This window comes from Oreochromis aureus, linkage group 8 (genome assembly GCF_013358895.1).
Source record: "Oreochromis aureus strain Israel breed Guangdong linkage group 8, ZZ_aureus, whole genome shotgun sequence".
NCBI lineage: Eukaryota > Metazoa > Chordata > Actinopteri > Cichliformes > Cichlidae > Oreochromis > Oreochromis aureus.
In genome coordinates this window covers 24,278,472-24,299,937 of record NC_052949.1, presented here as the reverse complement: position 1 = coordinate 24,299,937, position 21,466 = coordinate 24,278,472, and the positions used below count along the sequence as shown (strand labels likewise).

Here is a 21,466-nt window from a genome sequence, read left to right as displayed (position 1 = left end):
CCTAATGAAGGGGCAGCAGTGCTGATGCATCTTTGGCATCATTTGTATAAGTAAAAGCACAGTTATGCTATCCAGCACTCTTTCCTGTTACACACAGTGACACGCAGCAGCAAGGCGTTATCATGGTGGTTGTATTGTAGTCATGAACATGTGACCACCTTTCATGACGGTTGATTTTATGTGAAGATGAATAAGACGATATCCCAGATATGTTGTAAAAGGTGTTACAAGCCAGTGACTTCAAAAAACAATGAGCAATATTTAAATTAGTATGGAGGGTTTCCTCTAGATAATTGCAGTGCACATCATTGCTTCTCTTGTGACAGTTTATCAAGCAAGCAAGTAAATGAACTATATAGATTTTCACAGTGTTAGCAGATACATCCCGAAAAGGCCAAAAGTGTAATTCAGTAGTGCAAATGTGTGGCGTGTCCAAGTGAGAAGTAAAGAATAGCCGAAGACTAATGCAAACTATTATGGACTGATATTCAGACAGCGCGAGAGGCTTCTCACTGCCATAATGAAGACCTCTCAGGCCTCTGTGTTAACCTGCCCAATTGTGTTGTCAGTTTTCTTTTGTGCCTCTTACAATGTCTCATTATTATGATTGGCTGTCATTGCGTTTCTTTTAATTTGATTCTCTGTGTCGCGCTCGAAAATTATTTCCACTGATCACTGTACCATTTTCAGGTTATTTCAGAGTAAAATGATTATAAGATGTGAGACGCTGCACTATACAAAAAAGGTTCCAATCAGGTGTGTCAGCTGCTTTTCACAAAAATGAATCATAAAAAAAGAGAGAGAGAAAAAGAAAGTTAGCTTTGATTCAGCTTTTTATTTCCGGCAGCAAGATCAAAACCCCCGAGGAGAAACTAAGACCTCCGACTTCAATGTGAGGTGCCGCTGCTTTGTTCACTTCTGAAAATTGATGGTAAGGCTTCTTTTGAAATGCCACAAATTTGACAAACAGTTGCTGTCAAATTGTGTATCTTATCTGATACGCTCCTCTCCCTCACCTCTCCAAACAGCTGTTTTTGGTTTCTCATCACAGTCATCCTCTTTCCCGTCTCTCCTCCCGTTCTCGATTGATGAGAACAGCAGATATGTTTTGGAATGACTTGACTACAGTGACATGTTATGCTGTGCTAAGTTGTGCCTCAGAAATACTTGTTGCCATAACGGGTGTGACCAAAATCTTTGAAAGCCACTTAGCTAACCTAGCTTGCTCCTCGAAGACCCACACTCTTCATTAACTTGGCATGGAGCAGTAGATGAGGCAGTGGCACCGTCACGTCCTGACTCATCTGCTGCTACAGCAACAGGAGGACACTCTTCCTACCTCCGGATGAAAACTGTGACAAACCGTGTAGTCTCTCTTTTTTTTCTCAGTCTCATGATTCTGTCACACAACATGTGCCCAAGCCAAATAGTCTCAGATCTGCTGCCTGAATGGCAAACAGGAGAAACAAAACTTAACATTCCTGGAATATTGTATTACTTTGTGGGACTCAATGGGAGAACAGGAGATTTTTCCTTTCTAGCCATAGCTGTTTATATAAATGTCAGTATTTGCAGATGTGTAGCAATCGATAAGCACTCTGCAACTTCCTTGTTGACAACACTTCAAATGCCACAAACACAACAACATATAATCTACAGCTGGTTGTGACAATAATTACTCATTTAGATTAGCTCTGAAATGTTTTTATATAACTTCTGCTTGTTATTATTGTATTGTTTTTTGCTGTCAGCGTTAATCTCGTTAAAATAATGTTAACGCCATAACAGCGTTAACACGGCAAATCTCCGTTAGCGAGTTAATGCAGATCACCCCGTGCGTGGGGCTGCACAGCGCTAACACGTTAGCGAGCTAACCGTGCCAACACGTTGACGCCATGCAGCCCCACGCACGGGGCGACCTGCATTAACTCACTAATGGAGTTTTGCTGCTTCAATGCGGTTATGGCGTTAACATCATTTTAACGAGATTAACGCTGACAGCACTAATTGTTTTAGGATACTGTTGTTGTCACCCCACCTGGTAGCAGGCGTGTGGGCAGGTAGTTTGGACACCCAGCTTTTGTGAACACGAGAACAAGGTGACGTGGAATTTTCAAACTGATACCGTAGCATCTGTGGTATCATAGGTGTGCATCTACTAAAAATCTTGGATGAGTTCAAATCTCGGTCAAGTTTTCTGAAAATCTTGTAAATGTGGTAACTCGAGAAGTAAGTCACTGAGGATTTTCACATTTATACGATGGAGTACATACATTTGCAGCACTAGGAGGCTGATGGACAGCACTGGTGGCTAATCAGCCAATTTTTAGAACATTTCCTGCTTCACTATCTCCAACTGATTCAGCTGTATATTAAATGGTCGGGGCAGCGTGATGGCGCAGCACTTACCACCATTGCCATACGGCAAGAAGGGTGGGTTTATCTTCACCATCTGGCTGGAGCAAAAGCTTGCATGTGTTCTCTCTAAGTACTCCGGCTTTCTGCATTCAGAGATAGGTTAGGGTTGTTAGGGTTAGGTGAATTGGTGATTCTAAATTTCCCATAGGTGTGGATGTGAGTGCACCTAGCTGCCTCTCTCTCTGAGACAGATTGGCAATCTATCCGTGGTAGCTAGGACACGCTCCAGCCCTTCCACTTATCCTGATAAGGATAAGTGGAAGAGGATGGATGGATATCAGTATGGTATATGAAGCTAAGATTTTACAGCAGCCATTATTATGTTCAAATTTTCCTGCCATAAAACTTTTTGCAAATCAGAGATGTTCAAGAAGAAGGCTTGATGGATTTAAGGCGGAATGACAAATTTGCTTCACAGTTCAATCAGGCGTGAAAGTTTCTTTAGCATCATTATGCAAAAATGGCGCCCTCTGTCTATTTGTTAGCTGTGTAAGCAAGTTCAAGTCTAAAATCTGTGATGATTTATAGAATTTTACAACATCTGTAATGATGACTGAAAATTCGTTTGCTGTGACCCAATAACTTCTTAACTATGGCTATATTCAGGTCAACGTGCGTGTCCTTGTGGAGAACAGTCCTTTCAGATGAAAGAGGGAATACTGATGAAAACCACTTGCAGGTTTATATCTGCATACTCTCAGCCACCAGGCACCTTTATGCCATTAGTTAGCAAGTAACCTTGAGAGATATTTTTCCACGATGTATTCTTCAACCTGACCTCATTCTTTTTTTTCTTTTTCTTTTTTATTAACTCGGTCTCAAACTGTAAATAGCTAGATTTTAATAAGGGTACAATCTGACAGGATCCCTCTTGAACATACGAAGGATCATTTCATGGTTTCTTCTTTTGTAGACCAAATGAGCTAAAAGACTGATACAAAGAGTGACTTTCTTGGTCAGAATAGGTTCTGGTTAAATATTTAATTAAAGACTGTGAGCCCTATCAGTATAAAGGCCATGAATGGCAATAACAGAGGGATGATGAAAGCAGCTACTAGCAAATTTAGGGGTTGGAATGCCAGTCACGTCAGTTAGCCATGTATTCATTCATACTCGCCACTAACAACCCTAATAGGTTTACTCATATCTTTCTTTCACTGTGAAGTTTAATTCATTAATTACACACACACACACACACACACACACACACACACACACACAGTCAAAAGTTTGGCCACACCTTCTCAAGCAAGTATCTCAACAAAACTAGAAATTGCTTATTTAGTGTCCAAAGTGGATTTTTGTTATTTGAGTAATTTTTTTATAGATGCGATTGAGAGAAGCAGCTGCTGACCAACAAACCAGACATAGTTGTGGTTAACAAGGAGCAGAAAAAAGACTGAAAGTTCTGTTTCTACTCTAGAGTATACACCCTGTCTCAATATACATATATATATATATATATACTGAATCATAACATTTAGAGTAGAAGAGAAGATTATCTTAATTAAGACAATTATCTTGTGGTACTGGTGCATATTTGGGTATTTGGGTTCAGGTAAAAAAATGTTTTTTTTAATCATGAAAATCTCCAGTAGTCACATAGTTTGGGAAGTTAAATTGGTGAGAAATACACAGCGAATTTTCTTTCTACTTGGCTGAGTGTGTTATAGAGAGTGCACTGCAAGCTAAAGTCCAGATTGTTTGACCTTTACTCACCAATAATTGCAATTCACAGCCCCCTACATAGTAAGAACAAGACACTTGGAACACATTAATAGAGGTCAATTGCTTGTGTTCAGCAATGTATGTGAAAAAAAGAGACCAATACAGGGATGGGGAGGGTGGACGAGTCTTCGACTAAACACTGCAAACTGAATTATCCACTCGAGGGCATCTTTCATGGCATTTCACGAGAAGAGCAGGGAGAGGTTTTGGTAATTTAAACCATTCCTAGTGCATCTACAGCGTCTCTGCTTCTAGACAGTCTCCTTTGATTGGAAACCTATAAAATATTAAAAGCATTGCACCATTTAGTCAGCTAATCATCATTATGTTCATGATGTACCCAACATTTTTCAGTTGTTTGATGGTGTCTGTCCATTTTGGGCTTATTTAGGTTTTTTTATACCAACAAAATGTCATTTGCTCCGTCTGCGTAGCCTCCATCAGGAGTTTTGTGCAAATTAAATTGTCTTGGGCCATTAACTTTGGTTTATGACACTGACAGATGTTGTATTGCTGGTAATTGGACTGATATACGACAAATCCTGAGCATTTTTCTTTTAATGAAAGTTTTACTTTTCGTCTGTCAGCCTGCAAATACAAATTTGGTGACTGACGTGCTAATCAGGCTTGAAGCAGCCAGCCGAGGCAGATGATCTTCTCTGTAATAAACCCATTTGTCATTTAAGTTTTCCTTTGATCTTGTGGGTAATTGCTTCCTATATGTCGTGCATCACGGCAAGTTTTCATTGAATAACAGAAAACTAAGTGGATGGTCACGTGAGTCACAAGTTTAAGGATTCTGTGTTTGAAACGTCGACATTCAGACTCACATAAGCGCCGATTGGCATTTCAAAGACCTTAATTAACCTGATTAATGTAGTTCTGAGTGTCTTTATAGGATGCACCTCTTGACACCTTTGTTCTATTGCAATCAAGGATCAACTCTACAGCAGATTTGTTGTAAATCCACGCAACCATCTGAGTGTTTCAACGAATATAAACAAGGCTTCAACGTGTGACTGAAATCAAGAAAAAGCTGTGAATGCTGACTCCCAATCCTCCTCTACCAGCCCTGCCTTTTCTTTATGATCGTAGTCAAAGATAGGGTTAAAATCTGCTGCCATATGCCATAATTAGGAGTATCATTTAAGCCATATCAGGAAGGATGAGGGCTGCGGTCGACCCTGCCACTAGGAAATGGATGAATAATGAAAAATAAGAGGGAACAATGAAGAAGCCGAATGTTAATGAGGAAACCCTCCCTTCCTACTTTTACACGTCCTCACGCCTCGCTGATTGCTGGACAAGGTTTCCTCAGAGTGTTTTGTTTCAGGAAAAGTCACAAGAATAGCCACAATCAAAGAGAAGGGTGTCTGGCGCTGTGGGGCAATCCACCAAGCAATTAAAGCCAGCCTGTGGTCAAAAAGTACTTAAAAAAGTCTCCCAGCCATGTTTGGAAGCAACACTCGGAGGCAGGTTGAAAGGTTATAATCCCAGTGTGCATGTTGGTGTTTCTTAAAAAAGGGATTCTTGGAGTTCTTCTGAGTTTTTTATTTATTTATTTATGTGCTAAACTTTTAATAATTGCAATTACAAGCAAATTCTATTGGGTTCAGCTCTGGCTCAGGAGGTACACCAATCTGGAGGTCGGTAGTTAGACCCTCGGCAGAAAACCAATCCATCCATCTGTTTCTGGTAATTAAAAGGCTTTACAGTAAACACATAGAATTAAAATGAATGCTGTGTTAATGGGTGGATGTGGCCTGCAGTGTGAAAGTACTTTGAGTGGTGTAAAAGAAGTGCTTTCTAATGTTTGTTATCCTCTGTTAAACAGATAAAATTGAGAATGGAGACGTCTACCAGAGAAGGAAAGGACTTCCTTCGAGCAGCTCAGGTGGACATGAAACAGGAAGTAAACAACAGGAAGTGGCTGAACAGAGAGGCAGCAGCTGGCGGCGAATTCTTCTCCTCATCCTAGCCATCACTATCCACAACATCCCGGGTGAGTACAAACCACAGGACATGAAGTTTTGCTTGGGAACATCAATTGAATTCAAACAATAAGGCTTCTTTTTTAATGATCAAGAGTGTTTTTCTTTGTTGTGGGGCAAAAACACATTTTAGCTATATGCTTCCATCAGTGTAAACAGACTGAATGCCTGCACTCATTGATAAATACTCTTCGCCTTTATTGTGGTTTATATCTGCAAAATGGTTGTTGTTTTTTTTCCTCCACAACAAAGACGACGACTATTTATCGGTAATTTCTTTTCCAGGGGCATTAAATTGAATTCAAATAAAGAGTCTTCTTCTTTATCAGCTAGTGCCAGCACTATGTCTGTTTTTCTCTTTTTGCTACAACTGTGCATCCGATACATTGTTTAAGATCTGGAGCTAAATTGAATACCCAGAATACAATCTTTGCTGTTTACTGAGTGACTGTTACAGTCATTTTTGTGGCTCTGGTTTGAGTTCCTGTATAAATATATGCCTGCAGGAATATGTATGTGAACAACATCAGCTGTGACCTGGAAAAAAAGCTTTCTGTAACAGGCAGCGCAGCACCTAGAAGCTTCTGCTCAGGTTTTCTTGTTGAGTCTAAGTCATGAAAAAATATTTTATTATGATGATGAAATGTTTTCCCAAATCACGAGCAATAGTTGCACCCCAGAACTTTTACAGGGCTGACTAAGCACCCACTAATGATGCTAAAGATAAACAACAGTTAAGGGTAGTAATAAATTTGGGTTCATGTTGCTCTTGACTTTGCTGTCAACACAGCTTGAGAACTTTGTCTAAAATTCATTTGGCAGTTTGATTTAACTTGGACTTTTCAGTATGGCAATGATATTATTTGGTTGTTTGAACAGTCCACCAGTTTAGTACAGACTGAAATAAATAAACAGTTATTGGATATGGATATTTTGGCATGCTTTTCAGAAGACTTCACTTGTAATGCCACCAGGATGGTTGAAAAACAACGTTGTTTAATTTGAAACATCTTGATTGTCGCATTCTTGCCAACTTTGTATCATGTCGCCTAAAATTCAAAGATACTAATGTATCATGGTATTAGCCTGCTAGTAGTAGCATTTGGCAGCATATAGTCCAGCTTCACTGGTTGTTGTATTAGTGGCACCATTGAGCCTTTTATTAAGTGCAGCCAATGACTGAAAAGTTCTTCAGTTGTTTGGGTCATGACTAAATAATTACTATATAGCAGCGTACTAATCTAAGTGGTAAACTTTATCAGCACAATTAATCATTGTCCAATACTGTGATCATCTTTCCAAAGTGGATTAATGTAATCACATTACATTTTTAACTAAAGCAGTAATATAATGAATTACTGGAATAAATGTAGTCATCATATACAATCATCTTGTTACTTGCACTATAAAGTTTTTTCACTTACCTGTCCGATGATTGGACAGAAAGAAAGAAAAAACAAAAAGCAAACATCAAATGTTCCTTTTTCTTCTGACACTAGAAAGTGTAAACTGTGAAAAGTAATTGTACTGTACTGCTGACACATCATGGTTTCTTTACAAGCAGCTCCGCGTTAAATACAAAGCTAGCAAAGAATCCAGGGTGATGTTAAAGCTGAGTGTATGCTAACCCCTACCCAGCAACCAGAGTCTGATCTTCAACAGGCAATGCTGAAGATCGAGTAACTCGTTAGTACTTTACGTTACTGTATTGAGTAACGTACAATGACAAGCAGTCAGGCCTGTAACACCGCAGCCTCCATTTCTACCTGTAAATGTTTCTAGAATGGCTCCGGTAATTACTTTGAAGTGTCTTGTTCTCAAATTTGCTTTATGATTTTGTGTTCATGCATAACAGAAAAATGTTGTGTTCCCTCTTTAGTATAGGGATTTGTGTCGGTGTGTGTGTGTGACTGTAACCTCTTAAGTGGTAGTATTGTGACAGTGCATTTCAGTTCATGTAACGGAGTAACACAACAGTAGTATAGAGAGTAGTGTAATGAAATATTTTCACCAGTGGGTAATTAAGTAACAAACTACTTGACCTTTTACAAAAGCTAGAATAATGTGCAGTACACTGATGTATAAACAGTTTGTGTGGGATGTACTGCTGTACAATTTATTGGCCCCTTTGTTGTTATATTAACTTACCCAAAAAACTAAAATGTCAATGAATGAAAAGGAAAGAAAATCATGTCTCTTGTGATTGATAATATCACTTCAATACACTTTGTGTTGCTACTTTTGCTTGTATGGATACATTACTGTCACTGTCTAAGAACTGACTAATGTGTTCACTGGCAAAACACTTAATTGTGTTTGTCCTAAAGGTGGAATCACTGTTCCCCCCCTTCCAGCTCTTTGTATTGAAGTAGAGACCATTGTTTGCGAGGTAGCAGAAGAAACCCCACAGAAATAAGAAGATGAAGTGAATGCACTACTCAGCAGCCTTGTCAGACCAAACTCAGGATTGTCTGTTTGTGGTGTGAACTGTGCATCAATACAAATGAAGAATGAGAATAGTTCATGCATTATACACTCATTTAAACAACAACCATATGATGATCAATATAAAGTGTGCATGTCTATCTGTGTCAGAGAGGAGGAGAGTCATTTAGGGATGCCAGCAAGCTGTAAATGTTACACGAGGTGTAGCAGTAAACCATGTATGTTGCAAGTATAGTTGCTCTGAATTTACAATTCACCCACCTGCTGCTGAGCTCCACAGAATACCAACAATGCAGCTTTTTTTTTTTAAAGCTCATTATACACAAAAGCCTGTTTCCCAGCTCAGGCTGTTTTGTAGTGCGTCAGCTTGAATGCTCACTGAATGTACATATTGATTTTCTTTCTCGCTTCAAATAAGTTGTTGGAATATTAATGATGAAAAAAAATCAATCAATCAAATAGACAGATTTGCTCTGGAAGAGACTTTGCATTATTAAACACTACTCAGAGGTCAACAAGTCACAGTTTTGTCAAGTCCAATAAGCTAATTAGGTTAATAACCTGTCAGTCATACATCAGAGAGAATCGGTGGTAAATGTTTGGCTTTTGTCCCCCTCATCAGCCACTATGTAAAAACTCAAGTCAAGATACAGTTCATACTTAAAAAGAAAAGAATGGTAAAGTAATTAACAGCAGGGTCGGTAACTGAATTAACTGCTGTTTGTTTATAATCTGCTTATGAATTTTGTGTCGTTACATGCTCACAGGGACTTATTCTGTCCTCTCGTAAGAGGGAAAACTGTGACCGGTGTGGACCTTTAAAGTCTCCAGTTAATTTTAAATTGGCAGCATAAATAATCTCAACACCCAACACTCATTCCCTTTTGTTTTTCCCATAAAAGCAGAGGCCATATTTACTTTATTATTTTAATTGAGTTGTTACATCGCTGAAGAGGAATGTGAGGTGCTTGCGGGGTACAATAAAATACCAATAGTTGTAGCACTTTTTAAGCTTCCAGAGCTGAACTATTTTGCCACACACTGAATTCAAAACATAAAAAATTAAATACAAAAAGAATACTGCTTGTAAAACAAAAAAGCTCATGCTCATGTTTAGACTCATCATTTCAAATTATTTACACTACCGGTCCCTGAAAAAAGCTTTTTTGTATAATTCTGATTATTGTTGAAGGGGAGCAGTTTGGGGGAACAACTTGAATTGCAATGATTAACTGGAAAAATTGGGGCATTCTAACATTTTGACCGGTAGTGTAAATCTCCAATTGTATTTCATATGTTTATATTTCAATATAAGCTTGACTGTTTTAAAGCAAAAAAAAAAAAAGAAAAAGTAAAAAATCATTAGAGAAAACATTTTTTCTTATTTTGTGATTTTCATAGCTTGAGAGATCCAGTCACTGGTTAGTAATGCTAACACTACACTACCACTAATATTACATTTCAGAAAGACCTTTATCCACATTGACTGTATTAATAATGTGTATGTGTTATAGTCCCCGTAGGGAAATTACTTCTCTGCATTTAACCCATTCACCCAGTGAAACAGTGGGTACCTCAGGGTAGCCGTTCAGTGGATTCAAACCCGATCATGGGGACACCACTCTACCTACTGAGCTATCCCTGTCCTTTATTTTTTTTTCATTTTTAAATAATGTATCTCTCTCTCAATGTACGTATAGATAGATGGTCATGTGACATGTGCCACTGATTTCAGGTTAACTGCTTTTTTGGGAGTTGACAATATAGAGGCAAATGTTAGAAACTACTTTCCAATTATAACATTCAAAATGATAATTATAACGGCAGTACAAAGTACAAAAACAGTTTCCATGTTTGCTGATATTGGTTGAGACATCATAACAAATAAACTCACTAAGTAGGCTACCATAATAGCAACTTTTTGGATGGATGAGAAACAAAAAAGAGCATGTGAGGAATATGCAAGTTGATTTTACTTTCTAACTTGTTGAGTGAGTATCTCCATGTTATCTATAAGTAATGCAGACACATGAAAAATTTACTTTAGTGGTTTTACTATTATGTATTAAACTGCCGTCAGATTGCTGCTTCATTTTTAAAGTGATACAATATTAAATGTTTAGCGAACACACATGAATTTGAACATTAGAACATTTGCAGTCTGAAAGTGTATTTGAGAAAAACTCATCAGATCGGTTTAGATATTTGTCAGTGGTTTCGTGTCTTGAATGAACGCTTATTTCTGTTAAATGTAGGGCAGCAATAGTAAATCAAATAATGTATATTCTCTTTATTATCTATATTTAAAGTGAGAGTAAAAATGCACTGAGTGTCAATCAGTGCTACATGCTTTTGTGAGACTGAATTTTTAGATTTGTATCATTTGGAGAATCATACAGCAGAGCTGACAGGTTTATTAAAGATACATTTCTTTCAAGCATGAATCATCACAGTTAAAACATTAATGTCTTGGAAGTCCTCAACAGAATTATAAATAAACTATAATTCAAAAGTCCATGCATATTTGCCCTTTGATGAGATATCCACTCTAACTATTAAATGTTAAAATTGCTTACCTTGGATTTGAAAGGATTTGAAAATGACAGTTTTATATAAAACACAGCAGAAATTCTCTAATAATGTTACTTCACCTCTTTACTGTGGTTAAAACAGCCTGTTACCAAAGGTCTAATGTGACTTCCTCCTTGTGCTCGTCCTGTGTTTAAGAGTTCTTAAATATGAAAATGTGGAAACATAGAATGGAATTGTGAGCTGAACTTTGAGATGTGGGCAAGTAACGATTTGCTCAAATTAAAGTGTGTAATTAATAAGAATGAGCTCACTTGCTTGAATGATTTTCTGCTTCAGGCTTGATTGATTTCTATTCATCTATTTGTAACAATAATGTCACCAATTGAACTCTGTGTGAAATGATTGTTTCTTAAATAGTGTATAAAACACAAAATTAGGAACCAGTGTGCTGTGGAGTATTTACTACATTGGAAAATTATGCGACGGTCCAAAAAAAGGTTGCTGGTTTGAGTCCAGCCATAGATACAAACACTTTGTTACAACAAAGAAGCCAAAAGTATCTTTTTTATTAATAACATCAAAGAAAAAGCACATAAAACTAGCAATATGTACTTTGTTCCTTTTAAATTTTTTTTATTATTATTATTATTTTTTTAATAAACTAGCAGTGTTTATCCTGTTTAAAAGGCCCAGTGGTGTTATGGGTAATTTTGCAGTCCTAAATTGCAATAAGAGGGACCTGTTTGCTTCTTTGAAGTGCTTCTTCACCAACTAATCATGTAATTTAACATCGACTACAAAAGCTGAAGGCTTTGCGCTATAATAACCTCATCATTTGATTCAGACTGATGAAAGAAAACTATTTTACATAAAACTCTAATACTGAGCAGTAATTTGTCACATTTTATGTGGGGGAGAAAAAATCTGCTTTTCACTGAGTGCCTTTCTCAAGGGTGCAAAAAGCGTACTTATTTTTCATGTTGATGCCCGTCTTTACCTGTAGGAAGGGAAGCTATCAGTATGCGGCGTGAACTTCCTTGAACAACACAAACAGCAGCTGCAAAACAGAGTGTACTGATCTTCAAAGAGGCTCTGAAGACACAGCAAAGGCTGAGTCGGAGACTTATGGCCACCTTTTCTCGCCACCATTAGTGTTCCTCCCTGTTAGTGTGATGGATGGAGCTCACTGATCGCTAGTACTAGCAGCTGGGTTAGGAAAAAAGTCAACCAGGAAAAAAAAAATTGGATTAAGTGCTAACGGTGGTTAGCACTGTTGCATCACAGGAAGAAGGTCCTGAGTTCAATTCCACCACCTTGCCGGGGTCTTTCTGTGTGGAGTGTGCATCTTCTCCCTGTGTTTGCGTGGGTTCTCTTCAGGTACTCCAGCTTCCTCCCACAATCCAAAGACATGCAGTTAGTGGGGATACGTTAATTGGAAACTATAAATTGCCCATAGGTGTGAATGCGAGTGTGAATGGTTGTCTATGTCTTTGCCCTGCGACAGACTAGCGACCTGTCCAGGGCGTACCCTGCCTCTTCCCCCTAAGACAGCGGGATAAGTGGAAGAGAATGGATGGATGATTACATTCCCTATAAGGTTAACTCTTATGTTGCTTTTAGTACATTTTTACTAATGGAGATAAATAGCCTCAACAGCCATAAGCTGTCCCTGTAATCAGTAATAATTACAGCATGCAAATTTCCAAAATTAAAAAAATATATATCAAAACATAGGTCTGGGGTTTTCTCTGTCTGCCCAGTAATTATCCATTAATTACCCATAATTACAGTAAATATCCAGTATTTATCCAGGATTTGTTGGCATTCTTCTAAAGACATAAATTATGTATGTATGTACATTGTATTACTTTTTTCTCTATAATCTAGATCCAGACTAACTGATTGGCTAACATAAAATCGGTTCAACAAATTTTAAATGATTCATTTATCATTTAAAAAAGGAATAAAGAATAAAACAAGCCAATTCTAAGCATCCCTTGGTATAGTAAGTTTCTGTGGCATAAGGATTTGCTGCTTGTGTGCATCATGTGTAATTGTAAACAGATTAGTTGTTGATTAAGGATACTGGTCAGATAAGATGCTTTGTTGGCCTGTACTGTAATTTCTCACATGATAGATTCAGTATTTCCATCAGCACAGCAGTCATGTCACACATAAATGGGCTGCTATGAGTAACTGTTTTTCCAGTCACTTCCACATTTTGTTAACTTTAGTAACTCCCCAAAAGAAAAGGGAAAGATTGCACCGTTTGTGCTGGTTTAAGGTTTTTATATTTTAAAATGTTCAGTTAAGTTTCAGTGACACTTAATATTAAAAGAACAGCCAAGCAAAAGGAAATTAAAGAAAGGTTACTCAGAGCTCTCATGTTGGACTGATTCAATAAGTGCTATGTTAATGTGCATGGTCCCTAAATTAGCAAAGCAACAGTTGAGGCAGTTGTGAGTTTATATGCTGATTCAGAGAGAAAAAAAAAAGAAGCTAATCAGAAGAGAGTAGCTGATGATTAATGTTTGTTCAAACATAGTCTTTCGAAACCTGTTTGAGGTAAATAAAGACCCTCAGGCACTATGTGAGAATTTGTTATGCACAGTCGTTTAGAGTTCAGTGCATTTTACAACAGAACTTTCATCAAGGCCGCTGTTTGTCTAGTTTGTTCCAGGCCTTTGGAGTCACTTTAAATACAAAAGTTGTCTTTTGATGCTAAGTATTACAAGGTATTAAATCATGGTTTTGATCAAGGGCGTAGATTTGGTTTTGGCATTGGTGGGGACGGATGATTCAACCACTGAACCCTGCCCTGTTTCTTTTTTTCCCCCCTTTTTGTCTTTGCTTCTTGATTAAAAAAAGTAGAAATATACTTGCCTACATATCCTATTCTACATGCTTTTAAACCATTTAAAATTACAATTCATAGTTTTATATGTGAATTATATAATGTTAAATTACTATTAAACAAATGACTAAGTATTTTAGACTTTAGTTTACTTCAGCCATATTCCATATGAATCAGGTATCATACAAAAATAAAAATAGCTTCAAATACAGTCATGACAATAAAAGAATGTGACTTTAAGGACTTAAGAACATTACTTCAGTTATAGTACGTCAACATCTCTTATACATTAGCACTAAGGGAACACTGAATGACCTGGTGGTTTTTGTCCATAAAACTACTCATCTAAGATTACCACAAAGTAAAAGATCTCTCAGCAAAATTATACAACATTTAGGCACTATTGCCCCGATCAAATCAGTGAGCTGGGATTTTTTATTCTAAACATGAACTACTGTTACAGCAACAGACATGGACTACTGGTGCCCCACACAACAACTCAATGTCCACTATGTGAAGGAGCCAAACACATGCCTTCTCCTCTCGTTAACTGAGATAAACTGCTGGCATATTTGTTTTACAGCTATACTGTCCAGTCTCTCCTGGTGGACATGGCATACAGCAGCATTGTTTAATCTCATTTGAGTCATTGTTAACCTTAGCCATCTTTTTAGTCTTCTGAGAGCACTAAAGCTTCTTTCAGCCTCAGTACATGCGTTTTATCCTCAGATTAAAATTATTATTATGTGCTTGATGTGCCTCACCTTTGGCCCTGGCTCTTCCCCTCTGACTGCACTAGGACATTGCCACGTGATAAAATAACACATTGATTCGTGCCATATAAAAAGTGAGACATGTCAATTCAGATTCTTTGTCAAATGTACACTAATGAGTCAATTTACATCAGCAGCCTAACAATTGTCATGATAATAAATACTAGTTAATCTATAGCACCAAATCATCAGTCAGTCACCTGTGACCTCGCCTCGTCACCTCTGTCCGAGCTACAACATGGCAGAGCTGCCTCTGTCACCTGATAAATAACAGTGAGACACTCCAAATACATGCAGTCAAACATGTGCTTCAAATACAGTCATGAACCACCAAGTCATCATCCAATTTCACCTGTGATCTTGTATCACCATTGCTCTCTGAGCTTTGTGTTGGTTCTTCGGTCACCTGACAAATAGGACATACATGACAATAAGAATAAAATGTGCAGCTGCTTCAGTGCTTCTGTCAATTTGTGCAGATCTTGACTCATCAGTAATGTTTGTAGGGTGAGTGCATTTTTAAAACAATTTGTGCAAACTGCACTACAAGGTGGAATATTTGCAAAATCATGACTACCTCATGATATTTTGTCTCAAAAATTAACCCTATGAATATGTCAGTACCATTAGGATGAAATTACTGTGTCACCAACATTTTAACATTAGACATAATTTTAACAGCCTCTGTAAACTAATATCCCGGCTTGCTCGAGGCTGCCGTTTTCTCTGACACTTTCAATCAAAATTAGAAATGCTACTCTGAGAGACTGAGATAACTAATAGTGCTGCATGTTGTGCAGTTAGTTTCCAAAACACGTTATTCATGGTTACATACAATTTTAGACTCATGTGGGCCAAAGCCTAGCATAGCCTGTAACGTTAACCTCCAGTAACCTCCAGTAGCGAACCTAATTTAACTCTTTCTTCACCGCTGGGTGAATGAGACGTTGACAGATCTTTTTTTTTTCTGCCTATCAGGTTTGTTTTTCTTTACTCGAAGAGATCAAATTATTGGTGGGGACAATTCAATAATCGCTGGATATTGGTGGAGACATGTCCCTTCCGTCCATGCCAAATCTACGCCCTTGCCTTGTAGGTTATCTATGACAGAACAAAGCTCAAGCTGCTTGTGGCTGGATGTGAAACGCATATGCGCAATTTCACATTTTCATTGCTGATTTAGTGTGGGATCTCCTTACGGAAATCTCTCCCGTGAAAATGGAGCGGTGAAAACGGTATTTAACACTTTATGTATTTACAAACTTTCATTCATTTACACACAAATAAACACAAACGTGTCTACTGACTATGAACTTCTTTTGAAAAGTCAGCTGTTTACTCTTCCTGTGAAACATGCTCAGAATAAAGTTTTTGCATATATAGGAAGATCAGCACAGACTGGCTTTTTTTCCCCATTAGGGGTTTCGACAAAACCTAAAACCTCAGTCAGAGATGGCCATGACAGAGATGGCTATGACATGGGTAGATAACTTCCGCGTCAAGTTTTGTGCTCGCTCACACGAAAGGGGGCATTTAATGCGTCATGTCATTCTTTTTCTGCAGAAATAATCCTTATGAATGGACAGGCTGCAGAAAATCATAAATGTTGGGATTTACCTCAAAGAACAGTAAAAAAGATTTTTTTACACTTCCAATTTATTACTTTAGCGCTCAGTTTTGCCACAGATCTTTGTCAAATTTGTCTCACAGGAGGTGATGACACCTCTCATATGCACGTGTCTTTCACACTCGTAATGGGAGCCGCACGCGCCACAACATTAATAAAGGGTCTAATTAAACGAATCGAGTAAAGGGTTAGGGTTGCTTTACTTTACAGGGATAAATATGAAAGAATTCGGGCATCAACGCGATAATTGGTTTACAGCCACAGAGGTGACGTCAAAGTTACTGTTCTAGGGAAGTCACAAGGTACGACGTAAATGTTAAACAGTGCTAACATTCTAGTTACCTTAGCAACAGTATTTAGTGGTTTCTTTGTGTTTGTTTTTTCATATGAAAGCTGCTTGGATCTCGGATACAAAACAGAAATGTGGGTGTTTTGTTAAAATTCCACTGAACATGTGTTATCATTTATATATGACAAGTGTGTGTGTAAGGAAGAGAACTAGTCAGCTATAGCTTACATCAGCACCATGGACAGAGCTACAGAGTTTATCAGGACCTTTGACTGAGAGGTGAGGAAGACCGTGATGTGATCCATGCACACTTCTCACTTTCCAGTCTTTCTAAAGCGCTCGTAGTTCCAAAGGGAATTCCAAAGGAAGCCCAACTGTGAGAAGTAAAACAAATGTCATGGAAAATATGCATTTTATTCAGCAGTGTGGACATGAAGGGCAGTACTGACACACTTCAGTTTTCGTAATGTTGTTTTTAGCCTTTGTTAAGGTTCAAATGTTGAGAGAGGAATCCATAAATAAGCACAGATCCAGGCGTGTACAATTAGACGGCATTTTAATGAATTACACATGTGTGAGTTCAACAACCCAATCAGTATTGAACTGCTTTCACCATATTCAGACAACGGTTTTATAGGGTTAAGATAGTACAGCCCCTTTTCTGTTGCTAGGCAGATTTAAACAAAGCATACGTCACTCCAAAACCACAATGACTCTTAACATAGTCTAAAACAGAACATCTTCTTCGGGTCAACGCCAGGTGCTTCCTGTCTCCATCCTGCCCAGGCTTATCTTCTAGAACATCAGGTCCACGTTCTGCACAAAATGTCACTCATGCAGGCACAACTTTGCAGTCATAAACTCTTACCTACTAAATGAGTCTGTGTGTGTGTGTGCACGTGCGAGGGCGCGTGCATGCTGTGTACTGCGTACGTGTCGTGACCTCTCACTATTTGTGTCTGTATGTGTATGTCACGTCTGTCTGTGCGTGCAGAGTTTGCATCTGCTCTCTGCACCTTAGTTGACCTCAACTTAGGCAACCAGGCTAAGACCATCCTGTGTGTACTGATCTTGACTTATAAGTAAAATATATATATAAGACAACTGTTTCAATCTAACACAACTACTTAAGGCTTAAATCAAAGATAAATGCATAATAAACACCCTACTCTTTGGCCTGCACTCACTCTGCTTTCGGTTTCACTTCTGCAAAAGCATACAACTTCAAAAACATGTACTTCCGGTCGCTGCAGCTCAGTCTTCTCACCCACTGAAGACTATGTGTAAGAATATAAAAACATTCAAAAGCCTTTAAAATTATAAATTCAACTCCACAGTTTAAAGTGGTTCTTCTTGGACTTGTAATAAAGACTATAACCGTATATTTGAACATCTGAATGCAATATCAATACCTCTTGTATCAATACTTCTTGTCTAGATATGCTTGCTATATAATTATGATGCAACAGTAATGACAGTAATAACAGTAATAACAAAATAATAAAAATAGAATTAATAAAAGTCAAATAATAAATGGAAATAATAAAAATGACAAAAACAACACTTCGTTCCCAACACCTTCACAAGTGAATTACTCCTCTGTGGGAATACATTTATCTTTGCATGAAGATCTAACACTGAATGGAAATCTTTCAAATTTCTGTGGAGAAATTTTGGCTCAATCTTCTTTGTAGAATTGATTCAAATCAGCCACATTTGAGGGTTTTTTTTCTTAATAGCATGAACGGCCTGTTTGAGGTCATGCCAAAGCAAGCCATTAGCTTTTTAATCTAAACTTCTCTTTCAAACTATCTCTTCTTAGACAAGTAAACCAATCTCGATGAAACGTTGCATAAACATCACTGAGGTACCAAGTACTGAGTGCCAACATCTATATGGTTTATACAACTATTGCACAGAAATCCCATAATTTGTATTTATTTAAACATTTGAAAGTTCAAGTGAGCACTGAATATAATGTGATAGTATAATTCAATTCAGTCCAATTAAAGATACTTAAATTGTAAAGATCCTACAGTTACACAGAGAAAACCACCACAATCAGATAAACTCCTACAGGCAAACACTGGGCAAAAGTTGGAAGGAAAAATTTCACTTTAACAGAGAGAAATCTCAAACAGAACCAAATTCAGGGAAAGACAGACATCTCCTATGAGGGTGAGGGGAGGGAGAGAGGACAAAAGACATGCTGTGGAAGAGAGAATTTAGTAATAACTGGTTAAAAGCAAAGCGGAATGTAAACACACATCCATGCAGTGGAACTGTCATTAACACAGAAAAGCCCATTAATAGATTAGATTTTTCCATCGCATTTTTAAGTCAATATTCTCATTTCAGAATAAACTTTGTCAAAAGTAAATTCAAAACTAAAGCAAGAGGAGGATTCTCACTCTTGGTCTGAGACATTCGGGGCTCCACTGCATGTCAGAAAAGATGTTATACCTTTTCCTTTCAGCACACTGATCTGACAAGTTCAGCTGATGTTTCATCACAAAGAGTTTTTCTACAATAAAAACTTCCAGGAAGTATCAGATCAGTATTTAAAATCAGCTTAACATCATGGAAGCAGTAAAGCAGAGGGAATGAGAATGAATGGCACAGGACAAGAGAGGACATGCTTCATCTGTAAACTATTATGGCCAACAAGGCAGCTTAACATAACACTGCTTTTCACATGAAGTAAAGGCTTTCCCAGAAGGTCAAGCTTCATTCATTACTGAATCGTTAAATACTACACATATCAGAATCAGAATACTTTATTAATCCCTAAGGGGATGATGTGGGTTACTGTTGCTCCAAGACAGTAACAGACTAAACTATTTCAACAATACAATATATTACAGATTTTACACATTTAAGAAATAGCACTAATACATACATACAAATCACTCAATAATAAATATCAAGAATTAACAGAGGTGATTATAAATAAATATCAAGAAACACTGACTTGTTGCACTGACTTTGACATACATCACTTAAAAGAACACACAAACCATTATTTTTAAATTTGGACATTTTATTTCAAATTAAAGTTTATTTATAAGGCAATAAATCACAACAGTCATCCCAAATCTCTGTGTACTGTAAGGGAAGGACCCTGCAGTATTTGAGAGATAAACCCAAAAAGGGTTTAGCAATCCCCTATGAGCAAGCACTTTGGCGACGGTGGGAAGGAAAAACTCCCTTTTAATAGGAAGAAACCTCCGACAGAACCAGGCTCAGGGAGGGGCAGCCATCTGTCGCGGCTGGTTGGGTTGATGTATTTTGAACTGTTGTGTGTATTGCCTGATCAAGATGGTAAGAGTCTAATGAATATTGTTATACTCCAGTCAAGATTTTATAGCTAATTGAAAACAGTTTTAACCAAATCAAGATTGTTTTTATGCCTCTTTAAGGACACGGTCAATACTTTCCTCATCTTGCTATTTTAAGGAATCAGTCTGTCTGACAGATCCCTGTACTGTCAGTCTCACTGGTGCTTTCTTCTCTAAGATTTGACTGAGATTCATGAATTTCAGTCCAAATCGAGGAAAGTGTCATCTTCTGAACCTCTGTAACATTGCTCACAGAATTCATCAGATGGCGTATCCACATGTGCAGAACAAGTATTGTTGAGTAAATCCGTTCTGCCAAAAAAAAACATGCGCTGTTCAGCTGTGTTCTGCTGAGTTTCACTCGGGCACTCTGAGCCTGAAGTTTTCATATGGACCGAGCTCAAATCTTGTGAAACTATTTCTTTGGGTCTAAACAGACAGTTTCCACAAAATCTGAAGCAAACGAGACAAATTCCGGTGAAGAAAAAGATGAGAACTATAAGTTCTCCTTCTATTGGGGCTATCTCAAAGGCGACTTGGGTACAACAATGTAAAACTTCTGTAGGCAAAGGGAATAAATTTCGAAGCATTCCTCTGATTTTCGAAAGGCCATCTACCGCCATGTTGAGAAAAGTTGTCACGGTTGCTTTAGTGAAGTTAATTATGGGCCTCGTGATAAGAACAGCAGCTCTGGGTATGCAAACAAGAGCTTTTGGAACTATGGATAGACGAGATCTGTCTGAACCTCTGTGAAACTGCTCACAGGATTCATCACATGGTGTATCCACATGTGTAGAACAAGTATTGTTGAGTAAATTATTTCTGCTGATGACAGATGTGTGCTGTTCAGCTGTGTTCTGCTGAGTTTCACTCAGGCACTCTGTGCCTGTCGTGTAATTCAGTGACCTTCGATCTGTGAACCTGTTGGCTACAAAATCTGTCTCAGTATTAGGTGGACAAGACTGTGCCTGAGGTTGTCCCAGAGCAGATCTCACGAGCTGTCGAGCCGTTTTAAAAGCCCAAGGAATCACATGATGAGTCAAAAGCAAGAGAGGCATCCTTGCTATAAAGGTAGTTCAGTGGAGATTACAGAAACTGTCTAGTACGATCCTTCGTTTAAGTTTTACAATCCTGCAAAACAGAGGTTTGTCCGACGTATTGTCAAGATGCTGCGTGTAAGGGAGAAAACTTCTATTTGTGGGAAACAGATCAAAGCAACCGACAGATCAAAAAAAAAGATCAAAGCAACAACCATGACGTCAAGGTGATGTCACGGTTCAGATTTAGCTTCTGTGTTACGGTAACATTCTTGCAACCATGGCAAGTCTTCAGGTCATAAACCCATAAACCCCGCCTCCTCCATGTTAGCGGATGGGACTGGGGTCAGACTAAAATAAATTTATTCTCCTCAGATAATTTTTTTCCACAGATTCTTTCTTTTGTTTTCAATAGTTCTCATCACGCTGATTGA

The 21,466-nt window shown here is 38.0% G+C and overlaps 1 protein-coding gene across 3 annotated transcripts in view; it reads left to right on the top strand.

The window, feature by feature from the left end:
• Positions 1–21,466, top strand: part of LOC116330238 (zinc transporter ZIP11) — a 173,279-nt gene that overhangs the window by 135,159 nt on the left and 16,654 nt on the right. For all 3 annotated transcript variants that reach the window (XM_031752491.2, XM_039616740.1, XM_039616741.1), the window contains one exon: positions 5,981–6,148. In XM_031752491.2, coding sequence (XP_031608351.1) covers positions 5,981–6,148 — 168 coding nt within the window. The remainder of the gene's footprint in view (positions 1–5,980; positions 6,149–21,466) is intronic.